General features: G+C 42.8%; 1 protein-coding gene across 3 annotated transcripts in view; it reads right to left on the bottom strand.

Annotated features, from left to right (window-relative positions):
• Window positions 1–20744, bottom strand: part of MCU (mitochondrial calcium uniporter) — a 78022-nt gene that overhangs the window by 7071 nt on the left and 50207 nt on the right. For 2 of the 3 annotated variants that reach the window (XM_015866303.1, XM_015866300.1), the window contains exons 2-4: window positions 5771–5840; window positions 1744–1914; window positions 476–580 (exon numbers count right to left, since the gene is read on the bottom strand). In XM_015866303.1, coding sequence (XP_015721789.1) covers window positions 476–580; window positions 1744–1914; window positions 5771–5840 — 346 coding nt within the window. Of the gene's footprint in view, window positions 1–475; window positions 581–1743; window positions 1915–5770; window positions 5841–6057; window positions 6088–20744 lie in introns of those variants that run through there. The other variant, XM_015866301.1, reaches the window with a different exon arrangement.

Here is a 20744-nt window from a genome sequence, read left to right as displayed (position 1 = left end):
CCAAAATTGGTTTTCCTGAATGCTGAATCATCAGAAAAAAATTAACAATTTTTGAAAGTATTTCTACATTGTGAACAATAACACGCTACAATGATCTTTCATTTCCAACATTCAAAGTACCAATCTTCACTGTCGAACAAGAAATGACTCTTCTAAATCAGCTAACATAAGTTTCAGGCTAATTCTCATTTTGTATTCAACTACCTCATAGTAAGTTAAAACTATTAGATTACTTTTCCCTTCATTTCTTCCTTTATTCCTCTTATGGGGAATAACGGCCTTGAACAGAATGAACATTTGCTTTTCATCATTACTTTATGACTACTTGGATACAGCTAAATTAGACTGCAAAGGTAGGATTACAAACTACAAGGTTTCCTTCAAAAATTCTTCATATTCTCAAACACACACATCAAACTGTTTTTGCTATCAACTGACTGCTGAAACGATTTTATGAAGAACCAGGCTGGTTTACCTCTCTTTGGTGGTCTCACATGATATGTGATGTCATTGATGATCAGTTTGAAGTCATCCAGTAGAAGTAAATCTATGCCCGTGGAGGAAGCAACACGAGTGCCATCTGTAAGGCAAACAGACAGCTCGTTAGTACAAGGACCTAAACAAGTTATAACACTTATCTCATATCTGACTGTTGGACTGAAACATTTTCCTGCAGACAACACTCTTTGTTGAGTGAGGCAAAGAACTCGCAGGGCAAACCCTAGCTGAGCTATGATGCAGATGCTTTCTAAATTAGTAATATTTTGGGTCACCCAATAAAAGCCAATTCCTTTTATCTCTACAGCTTGAATATTTCACCAAACTTAAGCAATACAATCCACTTAAGGGACCTTCACTCCTTCCCACAGACATTACAGATTATTATTCCCATCTCCAATATTGGATAGTTTTTACTTCATCAACTTAATTAACACCTCTCTCAGGCCAGGACTTTCAGCCACTTGGACTGACTCTCATAAGACATCCTAATGATGTTCTGGAGATTTGATGGCTAGCAGATGCATAGTAATTGAGCAAAACACTGAAATAAGCCATTAAGCAAAATACAACAGCATTCATGGCTAAATAAGAAACGCATTCCCTTGTACCACCATTCACACCTAGTTCTCTATGCATTGCTTAGCAACTCTATACAGGCAACCTGAACCTTCAGATTAAATACTTGAAAACTCACCTGAAATATGAACATCAGTCCTAATAGAGGTAAAAATGAGACCTTGGCAAAATTAAGGCTTTCAGACAAAACCACCTAGAGCAGCTGCGTACATGCTATAAGTAGCTTGAACACAGGCTTATACTTTTTTCTACTTCTCTGTAACATAATATGCATTCCAAATTCAAACTTCATGTTATACTTTGCCTCATGCAGAAATCCCCCCTGTAAGTTGGTGTAAATTTGCAGTGCTCAAGCACAGGCTACCACCAAACTGACTGTGTTTTTAAGACATTCAAACTGCATACAGAGATGCAACACTGACAATGTTCTGACTGTGAGAGAATCTTCAAGGCTGAAGCTAAGCCTTAATGTCCTCTTTCACACTACACATTTCCTTTTCAAACCTGACACCAGAGTCGGTTAGTGGAATATTCCTGCTCCAAAAAACGATTCCACTTCCTTGGGAACATCTGAGAACCCACACCATATTAAGCTTTTACTTAAGAAGGGAAAGGCTGGATAAAAATATCTGACAAGTAAATCAATTAGTTTGTAAACAAGAGTACCTGCTGAGTAGATCGCAACCCGATCAATTCCTCGGTCCTCTGCTTGCAGCTGTTGTAAGAACACACCAACGGAGTCTGAGATAGGTTTAAGTGTGAACTGGCAACGTTCACGCCGGGATGGAAGATTCACAGAAATCACAGGTAAGCCGTTTTGGTAAACCACTGTCACTTCTACAAAAAAAGAAGATGATAATAAAGGTACCCTTAAAAATGAACACATCTTCTCATAGTCATTCTGTATTTGTCCCATAGAGACGAGGAAAATACGGTTATAAGCTGAACAGAAAACAAAGTAAATTTTCAGTTCATTGTCTACCAATGTCCTTCAAAAAGAAAAAAAACAAACAACTAAGTGATGTTAGAGTTTTTCACTCCGTTTTACTTGGCAGTATCTGTTACACTCCCAGAGCTTTGTGGAAAAGAAGGTATTTATTTAGACTAAGCACAATCACCTTCATGATGAATGCATCATGACACGTATTACTTAGATTTTGAGAACCAAAGCATCTCAGTCTGTGTAAAACCAACTTAGTGGGACTTAGGGCTCAAAAGACAAAGGCAGGTGCTGTACACTAGGAAATGTCAAGGAAGGCTTACTTCAAATCTTTATATTGTTAAGTTCCAGTTTCCTGCTCTTTGTCCTGAAGCAACAAATATTTAAGAGGGCCGTCAGGAGCATGAGGTTGTAGGAACAGCACTCTGAGTTTAAGTTTCAAGGTCACTTCATTTAAAATTCATGGGATCAATACACTTAGTACTTCAGAAGACAGACATTACTTCTTCAGTGCAGATAAAACAATCTTTGCCATTTCTTCAGTGTTGTCGGGAGCTTTTTCAAAAGCATTCTCAAGGATTTCACTGCACCTTCCTATAATTTATTGTGATGATCTGTATGAACTGTAAGCTAGTTATTATCTCACTGCCAGAAAGACAACCCACTACGGGCACTTCAGGATATCCATATGCTGTAACAGTTAGAAGTTCACATGCCCTAAGCCCTCTATTGAGTCACAAACAGTCAAAAACCTCCTCAATTGTAGCAACTGTTAAGTTACATTGAGCGTACCTAAAAATGATTCACTTGGAATTGTTGCGTACTTTTTCTTACGAAAAATGTACTGTCATTTTTGTTGCAAACTGTCTCAGGGATTACACAGTCACACCCACCCACACTACACCTGGTATTTCCACCTGTTGTAGTTTTAGCCAGCAGCACAAACCACACCATCTATGAGGGCTGCTCCAAAACTAATGCCTCCTATTTTATTCTGTTGGCCCATGACGTCAGATGGACAGTGGTGGTGCGGCAGTAGAGGCTGAACCTTCCCACCAGTATCCCATTACACTTTGTTGCTGTGCAAGAGACGGCAGCGCAGGGGCAGTCTGACCAAATGGAGTCCAACATGGAAGAATGTATGAAGCCAAGGCCTAGAACTGAATTCTTCCATGCAGAAATAATGTTACCCACTGACATTCATTTGTTTGCAGAACACTTACGGAGACCAGATATGGATATCTAAAATGACTAAAGCATCTCAAGAGGTCTCACTACTTGGAAAGAGATAAACACTTATTCACAAGACTCAGATACACCTGACAGGATTTCAGTAGCATTAGTGTTTCGATTCTTAAAATTCAGGCAGATATTTACTGAAAAAATAAAGCACTGCCAATTTATTTGGACAGTTAGACAGAACTTCAAGCTTCTTATCAGCAGCTGTTGTGACACCAACCATCAGATTTTGCTGTCTTTGACTCAAGTATTTGAGAAAGAGGATGGTAAGAAATACATTAGCATCAACTTATTCTTATGATTTCTCTACATAAGGTAGGATTAACACATTTTGAAGCTTAAAACAACTACTTAGGTATTGAATTCATTGATTCAGTGAGCAGCACATTCAATGTTAACTTACATACTGCTTATATAACTATATGACTGCTGCAGAGAACTCATCTGACACAAGAAACAGCTTAAAATGCTACCTTGATCATACAGGCAGTGAGCAAGTTTACTGTTTGACAGGAGAGAAGAGCATTTGCACCGACACTTCTGTTCATCCTGTTGGCACAAGCCAGCAGCCCAGCTCTGTGAGTGCCAGTTGTGAAGAAAGCACACACAGACCCTGTCTGCTCACATTTTAACTCTGCACAACCCAGATGGAGACCATGGTGACAGATGCAATAGGTCAGACTGTACTGACAGTTACCAGCAGCAGCAGCATGCACAAAATCTCTTCACTTCAACAGCTTAAGGGAAGCATTAGAGTCCAAATTGTTTCCTTCCAAGGACAGGCTCAGCAAGCCCAGAATTACAGCTGTTATGTTTTCCTTACAAGAAGCTTGTAGAAGTCTTTCTCCAGACTAATTCATTGGTAGTAAAGTCTACAACTGCAGTTTGATCCTCTCATCATCTCCCACACAAGATCAGTTTTAACTGCATTGGAGAGGGAAGAGCTCAGAAGGAAGTTAAAAAAAACCAACAAAATACAACAGTGAATAGAACACCTGAAGGACTTGTCAATAACAAACCTAACAAGGAACAAGAGAGCTCCATTAAAAGTTATTAACTGGCAATACAGCTGTCTGCTTTGCTTCCTTCTGCTCTGGCAGTGCTATGGATGCCTGCAAGAAGAAAACTACAACAAAGCGGACAAAGCTTTTTGTACAGTACATGTATATTTAGTTCCATCAGTTTTATATAATTAATGTTTAGCGAGGTGTCATAATGCTTCATTCACTTACTTCTAGTTTAGTGGTAATACATGGGCTAAGCATTACTGATCAAGTTTCAGGCCACTATTTAAATGCATGTACAAGTAATTGTATACAAGCACTTCAGTTTACAAACAACCTTCGACCTGGCCAGAAACACTGCTAAGTAACAACTAGGAGAATGTTAAAAGCTTTACATGCTATATTAAACATGAGCTTGCTTTGAGGTACAAATTCCATCCATGCACCACAGTTATGAACTATTTGTGTTCCAGTAACAGGTTGTGGGCATTTTATAAAGCAAGCTACAAGAAAAAGGGGGAAAAAAAAAAAAAAAAAAAAAGGCACAACAAAAGAGAAATCTGTATTGAACACAGACTGCAGGTCAATACAAAGTTACTGGAAAAAGTAACAAGGGAAATATTCAAGCATAATGTAACAAGAGATTCATCAAATCAGGCAAGTAGCTATGCACAGATCACTCTATAAACCTGGTATTTGTCCTCTACTCTTCTACCTGTTCAAGCCTTCCAATTCAGTTATTAGGAGTTCTCCACAGCAGCCCTGTTCCCTTTGTTTTTGCACACAGTCACTACCTCAGCAGGGGAAGCAATTGCAGCTGAGCCCTTCAGTTTGTTAGCTTTCAGGCTTTATTAACAAGCCTTAACAGTAAGAGGATCCACTAACTGCTTGTGTCAGTCAGGATAAGCACTCTGTTCCCAGCACGCAAATGTTAAGCAGGCAGTCATCTCAAAGCTGTTTGTTTCCTCTTTGCATTTCACATACTGCGATTTTTATTTTTTTTTTAAGTTCCACCTACCTCAGCAGCACATTCCTTTGCTTTATGTTATGACAACCTTATCAGAAGGAGCTTAATGCTTGAGCTGTCCCAGAATTTAAATCAAGGAACAAAACTGCTGTGGCTTCACAACTTACCGCAGCAGGCAGACTGCTTTCAACCACTCAAGTGCCTGGGATGAACTGCACTTTCATTACATACAAGTTAACAAAGCACACAGCATCCTGAAACATATCGCATGGGCCTCAAGGCCACACATCAGGAAGATGCCTGACAAAAGTTTTGGACAATTAAACACAATATAACATCCTTCACTGTAAAGCCTGTCCAGTTCTATAGGGGCAGTTATTGGAGAAGTTGACCGCTTCCTTAATTCTTCTTGACTGACTTTGTTCTGTCACTTTCTCAGTTCAAGATGGGATTACCTCCTAGTGAGCAAAGACTCAACCAGAAAGGGGGTCAGCGACGTGACTTCAACCAAAAGCGAGCCCAGAGTTTCTCTGTGTCACTCACCATCAGAGGGCACTACCGTACTGCAATAGACCACTCTCACACTTTGCCAAGGAGAAAGCCTCTGATGCACCTAGAAAACACAAGCACAGCAAAAGGACAAATGTTGAGTGTCGCGCTGCCTGGCAGAATCACAGCCCACGGCCACCTCCTGCCCTCCCCCCCCGCCCCCAACCTAATGCCTGCACTAGGCATTTCCTTTTAGCCACCACCAGCCCGTAGCACCTGTGGGAACAGCCCCAGCTCTGCCATCTGCCACCCAGCACGGCTCTCCCCTCGGCCAAGCTCACCTCTACATGCTTCATTCTCAATGCTCTGAGTGTAAAGCAGTGAAGAATTAGGGAGTTCTTGATTAACAGTTCCATTCTCTTTCGTTGTTTTCTCTGCTTAACTACATATTTTCCCTCCTCCTTACAGAGGGGGAAACCAAACTAAGATACAAGTAATAAACACACCTGGGCAAAGAACAAATTGTCTGAAGCAGAAACAAAAAGCCCGATAATGTGCTATAAAAAAGAGTAAGTCTAATGAAAGAAGAAAGTGCATGATTGGCTCTTATGTTCTTCAGACTTCATAAGGGACTAATTTGTTCATAAAAACAGGCGATCAGACCGATTTAAAGTCTATTTAGTATCTATCTTCTAAGGTGTTATTTTTGATTAGCTACACACAAACCACCACATCCACACAGTAAAATTACAATTCTGGCAAGCAGAAACTGCATTATTGAAAAAAATAGAGCTCAGCAGCAGCTCTCATCTGCCCACAGAGGTATATGCTCAATGATCACCAAAACTCAGCTGCCAAGTCTGCATTTCCATGAAGGCAGCCCACAGATAGGGCTTGCTTCAAGAAAATTTCTGATAGGAGCCTGCAAACAAAATCAACGCTGTTGATTATTTATGAAGCTACTTTCAATAACCTACTTCAACTGTCTTTACTACTACGCTTCTCTTCTGAAGCTTGCTCCACAAATCCAGGATAGTTTCACCGCTACATCAGCCTTGCAGTCACAGGGACTGTGCCTAGAAGGTCAATGCACTGACAGCTCTGGAAACTTGCTCTATTTCGTGCTGTTTTCACACTCCATTCAGTCTTGACAATGAAAATCACTGAAGTAATTTTCAATTTTGCTTGTTGCTGCAACTGCATTTTCAGCTTCCCTCAATCGAATTAAGCAGTTAACAGCAAAGGAGAGCTCAGCTTTAAACAGCTGCAACTGCACACAAGTGGGAAACTGCACATTTTGGACAACATAACATTTGGAAAACGTAACATATGTAAAACACCTGTACACTGGGAATCAAGATGTACATTTGCCTTCTGGCATTTGAAAACAAGTCTTCTGAACTGATAAACACTCCTATGCAATTACAAAGCCACCAGGAATTTACCCAACATGAAAAATTATGCTTTAAATATGAAGTTAACCAGACATGCAGGCACGCATTACAGACTGATCAAGGTACAGTCTTGGCATCGCTATTATGCTGTGAAGCCAGTTTTGAGCTCGAACTCGGAATCAAGTGGTAATTGAGAAGGGGAAACATCTGTAAATTCAGACAAAAAGCCCCACAACCAACAGACCTTTTCCTATTTGAATCCAGCAACTTCAATTGCTATTCTTCTTAAAAACAGCAACAACAAAAACCCCACACCAGATACAACAGTACGTGGGACATTAAATGGTCTGTGAAAACACCTTCCCAAAGGTGTATTTATATATTTATTTCACCCAGTCGTGTGGTAGAGCTGCTTCTCACTGCTTTCCTTTTTCCTTTTGCATAGCAGCAACCATTATTTCTGAAGTACTGCTCACCAGGAGCCTGTCTTCCTACCACATTTGCACAGCAGCCCATACATTTTACTGGCTGCTCTCAGAAAATCCTCAAATGCACCAAATCCAGTTTTATCTCACCACAAAATAGCTATATAACTGAAAGATATTATCAGCAAGCATCCGCAACAAATATACCTTAAGGCCATGAGCATTTGACAGGCATAAACTCTCATCTCCCTTCCTTCTCGCAATACAGGCAAGAACAGGAAAAGGCAAAAATGGGTTGAAAAACAAGGCATGTCAGATGAGTAATGAAAAGGCTGAGGCATCTCCAAGCTTAACGTCTCAGACCATTTCTTTCACCAACCACACAGTAGCAGCCAGCATTACATTTTAGACAAGGAGATGCTGGTTAAACTACTCCAACCTGTCACTTCCGTAGATCTGAACTGTGCCTTATGATGCTGCGGTAGGAAATCTCCCATCTAAGGAAACAGTCTCCACTGATTAGAGCAAAAACGAAGAACAAATCAACATAAACTCAGCAGAGACCTAAACATCATCTTCTGCCACTCCAGATTTGGGCATGCTTCAGGAATAAGCAATCATTTTTATTCTTGAAGGGTAGCTACTGTTTTCAAATGGAGTTGGAAAAAAATGCCATAACCTTTTACCCTATAACTGCAATTCAATAGCAAGTGTGACAGAAGGTTGAAGTTTTGGATCAAAGTAAGCACAGGGTGGTGGAGAGGAACTTGTTTCAAGCTTGGCTGACCAGATCTCACCATCTGCAGACCATCAACAGTTCACTGCTTCAAAGCGTGGAATAACCACAGTGAGGTTTCAGCTGAGACTTCCAAAGCAAGTGGCACTCTGGGTCCAAAAAGCACCCAATACTGAAATAAGGAGCTCTAAGTACCCTCACGACACTGTGCGCCCAAACACAACACAAGCAGGAATTCACTTCTTGCATCTATTCAGTTCTTCCTCTCCTGTCTTACTGTTGGTAGGAGGCTCAGGGTTACATGGCAGCTTCACTCCCAGAATGATCAAAAGAGCAGGAGTTAAAAACAATAACCATCAAAATAACTCCACCAACAGCCCTTTGTCTAGAATAACACTTCCTCTCCTGCCTTGGCAGGGCCTATAGCAGACAATCTGAAGGTAAAACACCAGCATCTCTAGAGGTCTGACTAGTTAGTTCAAATCTACACCAGCAACAAAGTTAATCAAAGCTGGAACTGGAAAAATCAGCCTTTTAGGGTCCAGCAAGTACGCTCCAGCAGGGAGCAATCTGACAGAACTCACCTTCTGCATGTTGTGCAATTACCAAATGAAAGGACGGAATACTAAGTCTGCAAAGGCTGCCTGCAGTCAGAGAAGTTATCCAAAAAATAAGGCAAAAGATTAAAGGGTGAACCTACCTAAAATGTAAGAAAAACATGCTGCTAAGTCATTACCTGGAGTGCCAGTAACCATCATGCACAGAGTTTCTGTGAAATAGATCCTTGTCTGCATAACAAATTCACACACATTGAGAAATTAAAAATGTACATTTACAAGCACCAGCTGCATCACCCACCAACGAAGGTCCTGCTTCTGCAGAAGCTGCCTCAAGTCACAGGTGAAGCAGCTCACCTTTCCAGCTGCTATTTATTTTTTATCTCTCTTCCCCCCAGTCAAAGCACCAAAAAAGCAATACTCTGCCAGCTCAGTAAACCTCCCAACCTGCATTTCAGCAACAAAAACTGCTGCGAGCTTCCCTGAGCTATCACACCTGCCCCATCCAACCACCCCAGAAGAGCTGAAGGGCTCTCTCCTTCTCGTTCCTTTCCTTCTGTATTCAGCCTGTGATGTTCCAACCTCTCTCAAATGGCGCTTCCATTCTAAGTCATCAGGTCCTGCCCTCACACTTTGCTCCCCACTTGTACCAATGTGCATTTGCAAAGCAGAGTAAACAGAGTTAAAATAGTATTCTGAGCAGAAATCTAAGGTGCAGGTTACTAACAGGCTCCCAGGGCTGCTCCTTGCACTTCTCTATTTCAGCATTGTTGTCCTTTTCTCAGTACCACCATCCTCACTGAGGGGCTCAGCTTCACTCTGGGGAGGGACTACAGGAACCCTCCAGGAAACTCCCCAGATGTTCTAGAAGTGGCTGAGGGCAGCCTTGCCGAACTGCAGCTACTAAAACAAGTTCTGCAAGCGGAGTCCCTCACGTACTAACCACTGCAAGGCTCTAAGCACAGACAAGGCCATTTCAGGTCTCTATACTAAAGCTGGCTCTGGAACTGTAGCTCAAACTCAAAATGTGACAAGTGGGGCCATTAGGATGAGACAACTCCTCTCCAGCAGTCCCTGCCCCATGACAGAGAGCAGCCAGGCCCACAGCATGATGCCATGCTGCTCCTCAGCCAGCACCCAGCACAGCCCTGCTCCTGTGCATGCCTCTCCTCAGCACCCTCCTGGACTCCTCAGGCCTTCTGAAGACATAGAAAGGGGTCAGTCTGGCATCAGAGAGCTTTTCTCACCTAATCTGCCACCTGACATCTGGGCTCCACGGCCCACTTCCAGGACTGCTCTCAGATTTTAGAAATGGTGATTTTCAATTTTACTTGTTCAACAACTAAGAGTAACCTTGTATGGAAGGCTTCCTCCAACTTATTCTGCTACAGTCTCTGGGTATGTCCACAGAGGAAATATTAAACGAAACATTTCCTCTAAGGAACACAGTGTGCTTCTGTTTGGGAGTGTGGCGTACCATAAAATACACCCTGCCACCCTGATACAGCCCTTACTGTTGCAGGAGAAGTGCTCAGCCTACAAATTTTTGATGCCCTGCAGCAAAAACGCCAACCATTTGAGCACAGACAGGAACGTGGCAGGGAAAGACAGACCTCACTGCCATTTTCACCATCCAGCTCATCCCCTGGGAGATGACCAAATCCCACTGGCTTGGACTCATTTCTTTCTCTTCACCAAACACGTCCTTGCTCATATCCCACTCACAAAGTCAGACTTTGCCTCAGAAAGAACAGTTTGCGCCCACTGCCTCCACAGGGCAATGCTTCTGTGGATGAAGGTCAAGTAAATGAGAACCAGCCTGAACAACACCACTGTTTTCTGTATTTATTTTTAAATCAGGACGAGGAGATGGACAGAGAGGAGGCAATGCCAGCGAGATGTGGGAAGTGTTAATGTTGGCATTTTGAAGCGCTTGGTACGACCTACACATGAGCAAATGGTCCTCTGTTAACCACTCTGCTCCTGCCTGAATTCTCTCTTCTCCCAGGGTTAGGACAAGCTACATCACATCTGCTAGGAGAGGAACACAAACAGGAGGTGAGCTATAAATACTCCCTTCTCATCCTGCTTCCTCTGCCCATCTGCCTCCAAAGACACAGGTATTCCACAGTGTCTAGGAAGAGGTGGGGGTAGGAGAGAGGAGATTTAAAGAAGATGAAGCGGCTCCTCCCTAACTGTTCTTGGCTGCAGCTCTCTCACAGCATTACTGCCGCCATGGAGATGCTGCAACAATGAGTTTTGTAATGGGAACATCACTGCTAGCAGTAACTTTGATAGTCCGATAGAGACTCTCGAGGGCAGGAACAGGAAGGTGAGGTAAGGTAAAGTTTAATGGACACATTAAGCTCTTTGGTCAAGCAGCCCCCAAAGCTTTTAAACAGGTGCTTTCCTGATTCTTTCACTGTCCCACTGTCTCACTCTCCCCCCCTTCAACAACAACAACAACAAAAATGCTCAGGATAATTTTATCACAACCATCAACAGCTTGCAGAGTGTTACATTATTCCTACTTGACTAGAGACCGATAAACACAGTGCTCCAGACCACCACACTCCTTCCTTCTCAGCCTCCCACAAATATTTCTACCTCGAGCAATCAGAAATTGGGGCTGGAACATTTCCCATGCAGTTTGTGATGCCAGCTCACAGTTTCACTATTAAAATATTTTTGCTTTTCTGGAGAAGATTGGTTTGAATTCTGTTTCTTCAGTACAGCACTCATTGTTACTGGGCAAAACAAACAAACCTGAGAATTTAATTCCGGTTTTCAGGCTTTCAGAACGCAAGAGAAAGCCAACCAAATACCATTCCATATTTAAAGCCTGTGACACCTTTGCAACCTGAACACAAAGGCAAGGCAGAGTGGAATTTTTCTCAACTCAAATGTAGTTCTGTTAACTCTTCTTAAATTAAAGGGACTTGCAAGAAACAGTTTATCAATTTGGTTAGCTTTGATTCCACTAATTTCAGTTTTCTTCTGCTGCATGACTGCTTTCTTCAGCCACTGACATCTGAGGACTCAATAAGCAGACAGATGGGATCAGACTGATTTCTGCACAGCAGTTCACTGTTGGTTGTGTTTGTTTCTGTCTCTAGTTCTTACCTAACCACGTGCAACAATTCCCTGCATGTAAGCCAGCTTGCAGATAAGCTCCTTCTCCTCTTCTCCCACCTTGCTGTCATTCTGCATAAAGGCAAGATGAGGTTCCTGGTGAGGAAATGCCTACTGGCATACCCTGACATTTACAGGATTGGGAATGAAACAATAAGCTAAGTTATGAAGTGGAATTTCTGCAAGGGAATTCCCTGTCTCAGTGCACACTTGGGAGGAGCCAACTCACACTGATTTTCCAGGGAAATCATCTCAAGAATGAGGGAACCCTGCTTTGAGCTTTTAAAATAAAACAGCAGGCTCCTGCAAATTCCAGGCCAGTGCCAGCATTGGTACAGCTTCAGAGGAAGTGCATATGCTGAAACAGAGGTACAGCATTCTGCAGGCCTTCACACTGCAGTGCTGGAGGAGTCTCACAGCACCCATTCCCTGCAGGAAAGAAAGAACTCCACTAACCTTACATGGCTTTGGTTCAGAAAGCAAACTGGCAGAGGAGAAATGCAAGTAGCTGTGGCTAAGGAGTACCTCAGGTAACATGAGGCAGCTCCTTTGCACCCAACAAGTCACATCGGGTCAGTCCAAACATGAAAGACAAACCTCACCCTCCCCAAAGTTGCTCAGACATCCAGCTGGCTTTAGGACTGGATCTGTCATGAGGCACTTAGGTAGGGGAAGCCAAAACTTATCCAGCATTTCTGGGCAATATATTTCAGATATTCTCACATTCAGAGGAGCAGGTCCTAAGACAAAACTCATGGCTTCAGTAAATGGCTATGAACACCCTATGCCAATTAGTTTTGGACAAGTTTACTCTGTGAAACATACTAAAGCTTAAGGCACCCAGCCTGAAATGCTCCTTTGCTTCCTACATTCAGTTCACATTATTTCCAGGTACTCCCAGGTGCTATTAGTAAAAAACAGTCCTTTTGCTAATTCTACACATATCTCAACACAAGGCTTTGGAAAAATCTTCCATTTGATATAGAGTGGATGCTTGACATCTTTCCACCAGACACTGAGCCTGCCTTGAAAAGGCAGCAATCAACATGTTAAGCAAGTGAAAAATCGGTGCTCTGCAGGAGCACACTTTTGGTGTATGAATCAAGGGCAGTAAGAGCACACGGTCACTTTGAATCTGACATGAAATAGCATGTAAGATTCAGCTCTGGAGGCTCTTCAACTTCAGAATCCTAGAAGTTCATCTCACCTGTCCCCTCTGCAAGGAGAAATAAAAATAGGGTTCGCCCCTTCCATAACCACATGAGGAACAGCCATGCTGAACCCTATCTATCTCATTTTAGGTATGGGTTCAGGAAGGCCCATTAGCTCTATTTCTACAACATTCTCAACAGTGATAAGCCTGACCAGTGAGTACAGAGAGAAGCTTCTTTGGACCTGCTCCTCTGGAGAAGGTGAGCTTTCAACAACTGTGAGGCTGCTCCCCCAAACCATCTACTTCTGATCTAGGCAGAGAATGGCCCTGAGGGACTCCACCAACCACTCCACCATCAGCCATTTCCAGGAAGGTAAGGAGTAGACTTGGAGATCAAAAGGATTCAAATGATTTTTGAGGAAATGAATTATTATAACAGCATCTCCCAGCAGCTAGCTTAAAGCTATTCATTTCAACACCTCCTGCACGGAATTACTGTACTACAAAACTGAACAATGTGATTATATTTAATAGCCTCAAAGAGCAAAGGAGGCACCAACAGCTAAACTAGTTGCAGGAAAACAAGCACAAACACAACAGCCAGGTGCTCATCAGTACTCATCTCTCACTTCCTGAACCTCCCCCCGCTGTCTCAGGGAAACAAGCTGAAATTAAGTTTATGGACACACGCTATGCATGGACACACCTTGAGTTTATATAATGATTAAGTCTGCAATGTCTACGTTAAATCACTAGTTACAAGAATCTCAAAGGAAAGCAAACAAAAAACTTTTCCCCAATGCATTTTCAATGGTCAGCAAGTTGTCCACAACAAGCCAGGCTCACAGGAGAGCATTATGAAAGGGGTTCCCAAATATATGGTTTTGTTTTTCAGTTTAAAAATATTGGCTTCTATTAATTCTACTTCATTTGGGGTACAAGGACTTCAGTAAGATTTTAATGGATTTTTCTCAGATTGTTTCAGCTCAAGCAGCATGTCTGCTTTTAACAAATTCAGAATCAAACATTGACAGCATTCATGTCTCCATCTAAAAATGTTTTCCACAGAAGCCACTGCAGTTTTGCTCAAGGAATAAAACAAAGAAACTTAACACAAAGTAAATCATTTTATAGCAGCCAGTCCCCAAAGGCCAGCTCCTTGCCAAATTAAAGTCTGTAAGCCACGTACCCAGCATACACGCTATGAAGCATTTGCAATTCACACTTCTTCCCACTACAGATGCTGAGGTTTAATTCACGTTAAGAGATTGAGATGCCTAGGAAACAAAGAGCTAGAAAAGTGGAGACCGCTGAAGAACTAACAGCCCCGGGAAAGAGATTATCACGGGGGGAAGTGGGTGTGGAATAGAAAGCAATGGAAATGTTTGGCTAGGTCACTACCTTATAGCTTATCAAAACTGATTCAACTGGTGTAATATATTTTGATAGGTATTCAGTGGTTTAGAAGGAAGCAATTTACCTCTTGGCTCTGAATTACACAAGCTGTCAGAGACACCTTTACAGTCAGTATTTTCTTTGACAGGTTCAGCTAGTTAATGAAAATTGAATCATCCTCCTCAGGAAAATTAAATACACACATGAAACAGAGCAAGAAAAACAAGCCTGGAAAAGCCAGGGAGGGACAGGCACCGAGGGAAGGAGTCTGACCGGTCAGCACAGGATGAGACTGTCTATACTGTACTCTCAAGAACCTCGCAGCTTTTTCACTGAAGCAAGTAGCGCTGAGAAGCAGTACTTTTCCTCTGACCCAGTACTAATTATTAGCATTCACTCAACCACTGTTTCTTACCCTCTACAAAAATAGTTTAGGAGGCTGCAAACTGCACACATTGGGTTAAAGGCCCCTGTTCCTCACACCTTATGACAGGATGCTTGAAACTGATCTTACCGCTTGCTGTAGTGACAGACTGTGAGCTGAAAACCCTCCAACCACACAAGCCTTGCAAGCTATTAGCAGAGAGCCACAGCTCTGATGGGCAAGCAGCAGCTCTACTCAGTCACGTCACCTATGTTAAAGGCCTGTCACACATACAGCAGCAGAGCTAACACACCAAAAGGTGATCAAGGCATTCATGAGGATGGAAAAGCCAGCTTAAGACATTTCTTACTCAAAAAAGCTCAGTATAAGGTTGCTTCCCACTTTAAGATGCCGTTATTTGAAAGCAGGCCAGAGTTGCCACATGAATCTTCCTGTAATTATCTTTCATTTGTATGAAGCAAGCGGATGATGGAAGGAGCTAACAGACTTCCACAGCTGGTAGAACTGCCTTGCTCTCCATGCAGCACCTTGCTTATGACATCTCCTCATTCACAGTTCTGCAACCCTATACACACACCAAGACATAGCTTGCAGCCAGCTCCCAAATAGACAGCAACAAGCTTAAAAGATTCAGAAAAAGAGAATGATTCAGGTTTAGGGTTCCATTACAAGTAGTTTCCTTTATTCCTGCCTGCTCATTTCATTTAGCTGATGAGTGAATTGGGTCAAAGTAAGTAAATCACAATTGGCCATCACAGCTGCTAATTATGATCATTTCCAACTGCCTCTGCTATAGCTTGCATGTCCAAAAATACTCTCAAGAGACAGAAAGCAGATTCCTCTTTTCACATTGCTTGTTTTTTGTTGCGTTGTGTGTGTGTGTTGTTTTTTTTAACAGGGACAAAGCTTATTACTTAAGACAGAAGGCAGTGAGGCATTCCTAGTTAGGAGTGCAACCACCACCATGTCCTGACACTCCCAATCAAGGCCTTATTGGCAGTTTCTGTTCGCCAAGCCCAAGTCCCTTGATAGCACTCTAACTGATTCAGATAGCACACAAAGTCTCTGCTTCCAGCACAGCAGTGCAAACGCATTAGCAATTGCAAAAGCATTAATAGAGAAGTACTAAAACAGCTGGCTGTAAGCAGCATAAATGGCTGTCCACATGAACCTAGGTAATGCTGTAACAGCTCTAGATGCAAAAAAACTCAGTAAGACACAACTATTTTAGACACAGGAAGCAGTAATACTTAGAACAATTATAGAATATCTAGCAAAGATCATTAATTTTTGAAGGAAAATAGTAATGATGGAAAAGCAAATATGTTCACAAGGCGCAGCCTGAAAAGCAGCACCATGGTAAATGAGCAGCAAAGCAGAAGGCAGACAGGTCGCAGCCTTGCTGCAGTGCATGCATGGTGCAGCACAACTCTGTAGCAATTGCAAGGGGTATTTCTCCAGAATGTTAAAATACAGCACATCCACTCTAAGTGCATTCTGTATGGATGACCTGAAAAGAAACCATCTGTCTACATAAGAGCATGATTCCTGCGCTGGCATTTGGAATAGCCTTGTACTATACCAGTAGCAAGCTAATAGCAAGCCTTTTTACCTTGCTCTCTCCCACAGTGGGCACAATGTGCTTTAGAAGTGCTTTGAAGTTACCCAACTTAAAAGGGCAAAAGCATCACTTCCACATTGCACTCCTGTAATTCAAGGACATGACTATTAAATTGGAAAACTGTGTGGGACAAAACGAAGATCAAGTTGCAATTGCAAGAGATTGACTATAGCCTGTGGAAGCACACACAGAATGGTAGGAGACAAGCTCACCACCACAATGATTCCCTTCAAGGCATTTTTTCCCTCATTAGAAATTGAGGAAGATTCATTCCAATACGCCTAAAGACAAAAGCAACAGAATCAATTCAAGTTTATCTGTTCAGTTTTTGTCGTGTCGGCAGGTTCTCAGCACGCAGCATTTAAGCAGTATTTGTGCAGCTGAGCTGCTAAGGAAAGGCCAGGACAGCACTGGTTGGCCCAAACTTTCAGACTGAGACCATCACCAGTTTAAGTCATCACAAGCTTCTGCTTACACCAGCAGGCTGCTATCATCACATAGTTTACAATGCACAATGTACCAACCTTTGAATCATAAGGAGATACGGGAACAATTTTATAGCCTAGGACATAGTCGTCTGAGATCATTTCTTTGGGACCGTTTATGAGATCCATTCTAATTTTCAATGGTGGGTGGAATTTGTTGTTGATATATACAGTATATTTTATAATACAGGAACAACTTTGACAGAATAAAATTACACAAGAAATCTGATCAGTAATAACTGTCCTCTGCTGTTTTTTCCTTGTCTACTCTAGGAAGGGAATCACAGAAACATGGAATAGCTTGGGTTGGAAGGGATCATCAAGTTCCTGCCTCCTGCCCCAGAAAATGCATTAAAATTAAGGCATTCAGTTCAACGAGTGTGACAAGGTAACTGTGGATGATCAAGGCTTCCCAAAACCTTCACTCTTCAGACAATGACAATCAGATGTGTTACATGAGATCACTGAACCTGAACCCTTCTGTTTTGGGGGGGCAGGTGAGAAAACCCACTGGCAGGCTTGCATGAAAACATCTGGAGGCTGAAGGGGCTTGGGTGAGAGGGAGCTTTTCCCCACACCTTTCTTATTCTCAACCCACCCAATCTGAAACTTTTATTTTGGGATCCTGTGCCTTCCAGACAAAGTCTTGAAGAAGGAATAATGGAAGAACAAGTATTTGCTTTCATTAAAACAGCAAGATCTCAAGGAGAACATCCAACAAATTGTTCCTATTACCAAAGCACCGCACCTCTATTTATTTTCTCTGGTTGCAGGCAGCTCCTGTGAAGTTTAAAACCCTCCACGTCTCCCCAGAAATCACAGCAAAGACCTAAATTTCCATTCCTGCTGTCTCCAAGCAATAAGCATGCAGAACCAACCAAACCTCATGTCATGGTGCTGTTCCTCCAGCCATCCATGCCACAGATGGGAGCAGAGCCAGCTTTCTTGCTGCACCCTGGGCAGTCTGAGCTGCAAGTCACCATGGACAGGCATTTTACAGCCAGCTCTGTGCTGCCCAGTCACATTCGAGCAGCAGTAGCTTTGCAGAGGGCTGCTTCTTTGGGGTACCAGGAGATCTGCAGGGAGCTGATGCAGAACTGCCATTCTACCATCCACTTAGAAAGCCTGCACACAAGAATCAACACCTATGGGATGTAGGCAAATTTTCAGGCAAGGAAAACAAGCACCCATAGAGCTTGTGTAGATTAAGTCAGGAAGTTAAACAAAGGAAATAAAGCCTGCATAGCCTGACACCAATTGCAGTAAGCTCTCCCACACCATTTTCAACCTAGAAAGGGGCTTAAAATGCTCATTTCAATCTAGCTAGAGATAACTAACCCACGTGTCAGGGCTTACTCCCTCAGTGGTGTGCCAGACCTCCCTATGTGCCCCATACTTCCTAGAATTGCATTTAAATGCAATCTTACCCTATTCCCCTCTTCCCCCCACCAAGATGAGACTTCAGCTCCCTGTGTAACTAGGAGATAATTTTAACTCCGTCACTAGATTGATTTCACTGGCACTTAACTGCACTGTTAAGCAAATCATTAGCTCACATGTGGCATCTTCACCATCTGACAGAGCAATGCTCTGTTATAGCAGGGAGAGGGGGAATTCCAGGGACAAACACCACCCACCTTTAGATAACAGCAGCATGCAGCACAGCTGGTAACACACTATATGGGGAGCCCCACACCTTGTCACTACCAACAGAGACAAGCCAAGCAGCGTGACTTTAGCCCTCCCTGCTTGGGAAGCCTCCGCCCAAGGTTACCCATGAATGATAACACAACAGCTAGGTGCTGTGCTGGTAATTTCAGCATTACTTTATATAGCAGCTGAAACACCCAGTAGAAGACTTTCTATATTTCTTATTCAACTGTGCACAGATCTCCTCCTTTTTATTTTGTACAACCCTGAAGCTTGGGACTTGCCTGCGACACCTCCTCGTAAGCAGTACTAAAGCACATCAGCCTCAGCTTGGAAACAGCACTTCACGTGCTTGCTTACTCCATCAGCACATTCAGTCATCTCCTTTGACTTGAAAAAGACTCCTGGGCCTCACATCCACCTTAAAGCAGTCTAAATCAAGCAAACACCAAGTTAGGGCACTGCCTAACAAGTTCTAAGTTCTACAAAGGGAATGTTTTTCTTCCCTTTCCACCTTAGAGTATCTTAAAGATAGCATAAAACAGGATAGTAAGTAAACTGCAAGAAATCATTTAACCAGTCATCATGCCCAAATTAATTCCCACAGCGACAAGAAGTTATAAGCAGGTATGTGCAAAACACCTATTTACTCCCCCCCAAAATCTGTGTACCAGCACTACTTGGCCACCATGTCACCGTACTTCCGTGCTTCAGCAGGAGGCTCAGCTGAGCACTGGCCATGGCCCAGTTACACAGCTGCATTAGCAGCCATCTCCCTGCTGTGCCCCCAGGCCATTAAGGAGTCCCTCCTCCTCAGTTGAGGAGCAGGATTGAAAAGCAGTTACCAAGTCAAGGTTTCATAGCAATGGATTTACAGCCTTGACAGCTGGCATTTCACAGTCTCACCCCTGACTGGAAAGCACCCGATAAACGCCGACAACTTTGGAGCTATGACCCTCCTACCTCCATCAGATCCTACTCACACCACCCAGCGTCCCCAGAATTCACATCTACTTCGCCCAGTTTCAAATTTCATCTAGTTACTTGGCTTGACCTCAGTAGATACTGTTGCAATCCAGTTCTAATACAACACACAAAGATTATGTAACTGTGTAACTGAAAAGAACTGGCTGCATCTGTTAGAGCGTACATGCGTCCGTCCCTTATCAGTAGGCTATTTCATTTGGTCCTTGAAAACAGGAAGCAAAAACCAAGAGTTTACTCATAGCTAAGGTTGAGATAACAGTGAGAGTTAAGCCAGCATCAGTGCTTGCTCCTCATTGAAAGTACATTTCAAAGCACCTGGGGACAAGACGGGTCTTATGGAGACTAAGCAAATACATTCCTTCTCCTGTACATGACAGGAATCCCTAAAGCACTCACATAATGAATTTCATACATAAAATTCCATATATATGCATATGAGAACACTTTTTTTTTTTTTTACAATGCTGCAGGAGAAGAATCCCAGATCTCTTGCTATAAGCCCTATATTTTTCCTTTTATTTTTTTCCTCCCCACAATAGCAGAGTCTACAGCCCCAGGCTACGAGCAGCCAGCTCACCTGGCACCACTGAGAACCAAGTAAGATTCCAGATGGACTTTTAAAGGTCTCCTTTCTTGACTTGGCCTTAAATACAACTGACTGCAAGAGCCGTGCTGAGCATTACAGAAGCTATTTGCTGTAATGTCAGCTAAGCTGCTACCACCACTTCACAGGGCACGGGGTTCAGGCACTGCTGTAGGAAGCATTGGGGCCACTGCAGAAGATACCCCGCAGCTGTGGAGCAAGCTGCCCAAACAGAAGAAGGCACTCCAAGCCAGATGTCTGATTTTGAATCTGCTGCCGACAGCACTTAAGATTTGTACTGTGGGCATCACTACAACATTTTGCAGCAGTGGGAGCGTCTCAAGCCTCCGCCACCATCATTTCTACAGCCATCATCTGATAACAGCTTTAATAGCCATCAACAAGAAGATGAATAGCAAATTCATCAGCTATTACAGACAGTACTATTACAGCAGGGACATGCTTTAGTGGGCACAGCGGTGATGGGCTGACAGTTGGACTGCAGGATCTTAGTGGCCTCTTCCA

Source organism: Coturnix japonica, chromosome 6, assembly GCF_001577835.2.
Source record: "Coturnix japonica isolate 7356 chromosome 6, Coturnix japonica 2.1, whole genome shotgun sequence".
NCBI classification, from domain to species: Eukaryota; Metazoa; Chordata; class Aves; order Galliformes; family Phasianidae; genus Coturnix; species Coturnix japonica.
This window is presented reverse-complemented; position numbering and strand designations above follow the sequence as displayed.